Source organism: Sinocyclocheilus anshuiensis, unplaced genomic scaffold (assembly GCF_001515605.1).
Source record: "Sinocyclocheilus anshuiensis isolate Anshui unplaced genomic scaffold, SAMN03320099.WGS_v1.1 scaffold42, whole genome shotgun sequence".
Taxonomy (NCBI): domain Eukaryota; kingdom Metazoa; phylum Chordata; class Actinopteri; order Cypriniformes; family Cyprinidae; genus Sinocyclocheilus; species Sinocyclocheilus anshuiensis.
Window position 1 is genome coordinate 595820 of NW_015546057.1, and position 7250 is coordinate 603069.

The 7250-nt window shown below is 36.2% G+C and overlaps 1 protein-coding gene across 1 annotated transcript in view; it reads right to left on the reverse strand.

Annotated features, from left to right (window-relative positions):
* The window catches only part of LOC107699343 (arf-GAP with coiled-coil, ANK repeat and PH domain-containing protein 3-like), a 93971-nt gene that overhangs the window by 47213 nt on the left and 39508 nt on the right, over positions 1 to 7250 (reverse strand). The window contains exon 2 of the mRNA XM_016500574.1: positions 2463 to 2520. Coding sequence (XP_016356060.1) covers positions 2463 to 2520 — 58 coding nt within the window. The remainder of the gene's footprint in view (positions 1 to 2462; positions 2521 to 7250) is intronic.

Consider the following 7250-nt stretch of genomic DNA (forward strand, 5'->3'; position numbering starts at 1 on the left):
CACGCTTGAGGTATTCGGCCAATCACAACGCACTGGATAGCTGGCCAATCAGCGTACACCTCACTTTTCAGACTGATGAGTTTTGTAAAAATCGACACGTTTCAGAAAGGCGGGGCATAGAGGAGAAACAATAATGTACAGTATGTGGAAAATAATGTGTTTTTTGAACCTTAAAACGCATAAACAAATTTCATTACACCAAATACACAAAATAATGTTCTTTTTAGCAACATCATATGACCCCTTTAAATTGTGTTCCGAAGATGAACGAAAGGTTTTTTGGAACGACACGAGGGCGAGTAATGACAGAATTTTCATTTTTGGGTGAACTATCCCTTTAACTATTACAGTGCAGCCCTAAAAAAATGTATATTGATTACCATTTGTATAGCCTAACCATAGTTTTACTACAAATACCAAGATTAAACTATGGTTAGTGTAGCGAAACCATGGTTAATTTGTTTGGTTAATGTTTTTTTGGCTTTATTTGTAGTAAAACAATGGATAATTTTCGTAAGAGAAGTCAAAAAGACTAGATTGAGACTGACATTTTCAACTTCCTTCCTCTGTGTTGTTATGCTATGCTTCCACATTAAATGCTAATACTATCCTATCCTAATGCTAGGCGGAATTTTTTCTTTTCTTATTATATAAATGGACAATTACAAAATACACAATGAGCTAATGTGAGAATGGTCATGCGTAGCACATATGGCAGTGAACATGTAAGTTTGCTCTGAATCAGCTTGTATGAGGCTAACAGAGGAGAAATTTCAAAAGAGTTAACTAACATGTTAATATGTAATGCAGTCCTACAGCTCAAGAACCCAAATATTGCTTTATTCATTATTATTTACAATTTTAGCAGCAGAGGAAGAGATTAAACGACTCTCTAGCATGTTGTGCTTTATTCTCAGTGAATGCTAGCACGCTAAAAGCTGCTTTGAGAAGAATTATCTTTATTTCAGCCATCAAAGCAGCACTTCTGTTATCAATTTAAGGCCTTCAACAATACATTTCAAGAAAATCGATATGCTAGCTTAGCCAATGAAAGCTTTGTTGAATATCTGTCTGTCAAAGGGTTGCACGATCTTGCAATCAGTTTGTGCTACCTTTAATGCTTTTATTTGAGCATCTTACACTAATTTGATGCTTATTAAAAGTCTGTTTTTTTTTAAAATTGTGATAGACGTGCAATAATGAGTAGATTGCCCTTGTATGCAGCTTTGAAAGCTTCGGCTAACACCCTGAAGCAGCAAAGACCTACTAGACTGCAGTTCCCTGACGCAAATGTTCAGCATCCTAATGCTAAATGGGCTTCTCTCTCGAATTCCCCTAATCCTGTATGGCGTACGAGCTGGGATTGAGCTCGGTGCACATTTGTTATGCTGTTTTATCCAGGCAGTAATGCGCTAGTGCTTAGTTAGCTGAGCAGAGTTTCGGTTCATTTTTGTGCTGCGCGAAAGGAAACAGACGACAGAAAGCGGCATCCTATTTTTCTTTAGGCTTATTTTACATAAGCACAAAGATTTGTTTTTATTGTGAATGTACACAAATAAAGGCAAACCTTTTACAATTCCGATTATCTTTATGACTAAAAGGAGTAGTTTCTTCTACTTCTTCTACTGTTAGAAGGAAAAAAATTCACACACAGTTAAGCATTACCTTGACAATGCAGCCTGTTCATTATCATAATAAAATAGTCAGTCAAACATATGGAAAAAAACCTATGTAGTAAAAAAATATATGTAGTAAAAAATATGTAGTAAAAAATATGTAGCAAAATCTGTGCTGTTGAGTGTTATCACCGCACCGCCGTGATGTTATGCAAAACATATTGGATATTGGAACGCGAGTGAAGTAGGCTACATAATAAATAATAATTTGCCATTCAAATACATCGCGAATACGGAAACATTTGATTTTGTGTGGAATGAGAGACCCAACGTTGGTTTCAGTTTCGTTTGAACCTAAATTAATTCGTTTTGGTTTGTCGTTTATATAGATATAGCTTCTTATATTTTTAAACCTTGTTCTTTTCTAAATACTGTTAATTGAAAGGAATTGTTGTGGAGTAAGGGGAACTAAAATAGCCTAGCTATGTTTACGGTGTTTATTATAATGTTTGTAAACATTTCACATCGGCATTAGGCCTATTTCTGAATGAAACAATAAAATGCGACTTTTTATTTTCCAAAAACACATTTTTTTATACGCGTAGCATATTTTTTTAACCATGCAGCAAACCTTTTTAAATATTTTGATAAATTACTGAAAAAATAAATAATTAAATGACTTTTTAAACCGTTTAACTGATTGTATTAATCGTCAAAATTCTTATGGTCGGTTGACCGGTTAAACGGTTAAAATGAACATCCCTACCTCAAACGTCTCAATTAAACAAGGCAAAGAAGACACTGATCAAATGAAATCAAGTTATTTCAAACAGAGTTTATTCATACCTTATCCAGCTTGGCTTCTATTTCCACAACATCAGTCTCAACTTCATCGATATTCGCCCTGCAGAGACACAAGAAACACATTATTCATTAGATGACAGATAAGTCAAAGTCATTACTGATGGGTTATATCAAAGGATAAACAAAACCATTGAAAAAAGATTAAATTAAAGATTGACAAAAAAGATTAAACCCAATATTTGGTAATAATACACTGGCCATTTTTGACCAGGAGTACCACAAATGTAACATGGTGTGGAAAAATACAAAAGTACAAAACTGATCAAATATAATTTGGGGCAGTTGTTATACCCTGCGTGAGCAAAGTCATTTAGTTTTTGTCCAATACGATAACATTAGCTAACATTTTCAGGAAAAAGAAAACCTGCTCAGGGTCAAAATGACCAGAACACAACATGAGGATTAAAACATTTCTTTTTTTTAAAGAAATATTTTTCTTCATTGCCATATCAGGGCAGTCATACCATACCAAACTGACACTGCAAGTTGACTTTATGCCACCCAAAAAATAGATACATTTCTGAATTCAGAAAAAAAGTCAAGTCATTATTTTTAATGCACAGACAAAAAATGAGTCATAACACTGAACCAGGAACATTGCCTTAGCAAACAGTAAGTATCTGCCATCAGTCACCCTCTATATAGATGTGCACTCAGGTTCAATAGAGGCTTTTAAACTGTATTTAGTTGATTGCAAAGGGAAGTATCTCTTATTATGCTATTGCCTCTTTAACGTCAATGACCTACAGTTGATCCCAGAGCCTACTTGTAGCCAATATAGATTGACAATAGAAAAACCGTATCAATTTACATCTTCACACCATCTCTCTCTGCAGCAGGCATGCTCTGAGATTAGGTTACACCTTTATGAACATCAATTTCATAAATGCATGACGACATATCTAATCTCACACTATCTGATAGGTTTCTTAATCCAGTTTAGATTCCAGCTAAAAGCTATTGCTCTTACTCAGCTCACCACAGTTGGTGCATGTTTGAAGAAACTGTTGAGACGTCTGAGGTTTTCCCTCCACAGCTCATCCTCCCACACAGCATGCTCTGTTACTTAGATTTATCACGTTAGCTAACTCAAGCAGGGCCGAGAGGAGTCCAGGCATCAAGCATATTTGTGGTTCTGCTTGCAGCCTTGCACACATATCCAGTATACTGTATATCACACAGCAATCTTTCTCTAATTCGGTAAATATCAAAAAGTACCACGGTATTGCCATCGCTGTACTGCTACAGTAATTGTTTGTACTGAAATTCTCTCAATTTTCGGTCAAAAACTATTTTGTCACTGGTAAATTGAAACTCAAAATCATAAATTTGTATCTTATCTGTGAGGAAGTCTGAACAGACACCTGGATAGTCACACTATATGACCATTTTGATGCTCAGATTTAAATGTCAGTAAATCTTGCTTTACTCTTACACTATTTGTATAACAACACAACTCCAATTTTGATTTGCTAAGCCACATTTGAAGCCGTTTATTTAATTCTAATGTAACAGTCGGGTTCTTGAACTAAAACGCCCCAAAACCTTTGAAAACATACCTGCTGTGAGCTATGAGGCTGTTAAAATCAATGGTATATGCTTTTTATTTATTAAATAATCATGCTTAAGAGCAGAATTCCTCAGCAACCATCCAATGAAGCACTGTATATATTCATATTTTGTGTTTATATACAGTATATACACAATTAATATTTTAAATCAATTGTTTTATATTTCTCCACCATTTTTACCTTATGTCATTTGCAATGCTTCATGGGATTGTAGTTCTTTTCCTTATTGAGGCTGTTAATTATACAGGCATATACCCTTATGTTTTTGTCTGATTTTTGCGCCAACTTTAATTTTGTAATCTTATGACCTCATAGCTGGTTGGTTTGGCTCACGGCTTATAACTTTTTTATTTAGGACATTTTAAAGATCCTTATGGAAAAATTTATAGAAAAAATATTTGCAGAACCAAGGCTACTGAAAAAGTGGGTGGGCATTAATGCATTATATTAATGCAGCTTGCTTTTTCTCTTGGCAACTGTAAACAGACTACAGACTGATAAACTACTGTGTCACACATTGGTCAACATCTTCAACACCATTTTTACTACTGAAATATGACATATTTCTAGGCAAAATGATACATTCAACAAGGGGGGAAAATTATATATATTATATAAATATATATATATATATATATATATATACATACACATACACACACATCAAGAACTGACTGGAATTGGAGTCTCCAAAAACACAGTTGGGCCGAAATGGTGGAAAAATTATTTTGATGGTATAATTTGCACTAATAAACATTGCTTTCAAGATTTCATTTTGACTTATTAATAAAGTAAATGCATGTGTTGAACATTTATGCCTACATGCCACTTACCATCACTTTTTTACTGTTAAATCACAGTAAAGAGTGGCATGTCATGGCTTATTGCTTCATTACATAGATAAAAGTCTGAACAACAAAAACAACAACAAAAAACAAGTAGTATTCGCCACCCATATGTCTGGATATGCCTCTTCTTGATAATTTGATTATCTTCTGCTTTGAAAGACACTGTCAGATTGTGTTTCTTGGAAAACTTGACGCTAGGGGTGGGCGATATAGCCTCTAAATTATATTACGATATTTCAAGAATATTTGCGATAACGATATTTATGACGATATAGAAAAAAAAACATGGAACAACGTTCTATTGGTGATTGCAGCTGGCAGGCAGCAGCATTTATTATTGCAAACAAAATGAAGGGCATTTTCCATCCTTTTCCAATGAGCTACTGTCATCGATGACAGACTACCTGATTCCAAGTGTAAATCTATTGTCATAAGGTGGCAGCAGCAGCTGTGTGTTCGACTTTAAGCAGACCGAAGTATGACGTCAAAATACCGCGAGAGTGACTTACCCCTTATTTACCCCTAATTTACACCGCACGTGTCTGCGGTGCATTACGGCTCAGACGTGGCCACTATAGTCAATGCTTGTGTTTACACCAGCGGTGCCGCGGCACGTTTCAGAAGCGTTCCAAAAGCAGCTCTCCGTGCTGCTTCACTAAAGATATGCGCCTCGCCTATTTTTGACGGTAAAAGTGTGCGCTCGAATATGCTCTAGAACCGCTCTTGTGATACTTTGATGTCATACACCGATCAGTCTGCGCAGCGCTGCTTCAAGTCGAACACACCTATTGGGTTTGTGGTGTTGTTGTTGTACACGCTAGGGACGTATATCCGCTGTGCGTCATCGCGTCGTTATATCATTGATATCGCGATATGACACTTTTTTATCATGTAAAAATTTATACCGGTATTAGAGTGGACAGTATGATATGGCACACCCCACTTGATGCCAAGCTCTAATTGTTTATGCCATCTCTGGCCTAATGCACCACCGTCCTCCCGGGGGACGGGGCCACTCAACCATCAGCCCAAAACGCACCCACACGACGAACAAACACTTAAAAACCGCAGGACCACAGGCTGAAAGGTCAGTTGTCGTGGCAACCCCTTAAGTGGGGCACAGAGGTCGCAATGGGGGGGTTTCTGCTCTGCTTGTGTGTGGATACTAACAAGACATATTGTTATGAGTCATGAACAATCAATACTCCACAGACCTACATACACACATAGACACAATCCCATTTAAACACCTCTGTCATCTCCGCTGCAGTCACTAGCCTTCTGGGACAGACTGTTGAGCAGCTTTAAGTCGTTTTAAACACTTCAATGCCGCAGCTAAATAGATGGAGAGGAAACAGCCAACAGTAAAGGTCAGCTGCAACTGGCTGAGACCAGCTCAGGAACGGACTGACAACTGGCATATATATATATATATATATATATATATATATATATATATATAAATATTAAAAAAAACACAATTTATACATAAATTATTTCAATAACACCTCTTCTACGATAAACATGTTTGCCATTTTTTGGGAGCATAAGTCAAGCATCAGGGTGATACAACTGTCCTCTACAGAGCTCCTAAAGGGACATGGTAAAAAAATTTCAGTGATCATGCGTTATCTCACTAAGTATTGTGTTCACCCAAGAAATTGTTGCGTTCTATATTTCAGTGCTTTGTAAGCGAACTCAAAGTTTCTCAGGGGAACACAATAGTTTTGCATGAGAATAAAAATGTTTTGCGATCGAGTGAATGCAAAGCTTCTCAGGAGAACGTGAATATTTTACAAGTGAATGCAATAGTCTTGCGAGAAAACAAAAATGTTTTCCAGGCAATTACAAGGCTTCTCGGGGGAACGCAAATGTTTTACGAGTGAACGCAAATGTTTTGCAAGTGAATGCAAAGTTTCTCTGGGGAACGCAATATTCTTTCAATAAAAAAAAGTTTTGCAAGAGAAAGTAAAGCTTCGGGGAAAAAAACAAACAAAAAAACAAAGCAGGAAATGATATAGTAGACAGGACTCCTGCATGACTGTGTGTCAGGGTCCATAAATCTATTTAAATTTAGTTTAGGCTGCAAATTGTCATGTAGTGCGACTTACCAAAAACAATGATATTTAGTAATTAATAAATGAGGATATTTGAAAAATACCCTGAAAAATCTATTTAAAAACATTTTTGAAAGTAATAATTAAGATGCATACTAGGGCTGCACGATAAATAGTATGCGATATTTAATGCGCATCTTATCAGTAAAGCTGGTTCTGTAATCAGCGGTAAATCTTCATCACCTGCGGGCTTTCACATTGAGCAGCATTAACTACACAGAGCCGTTGTTCACT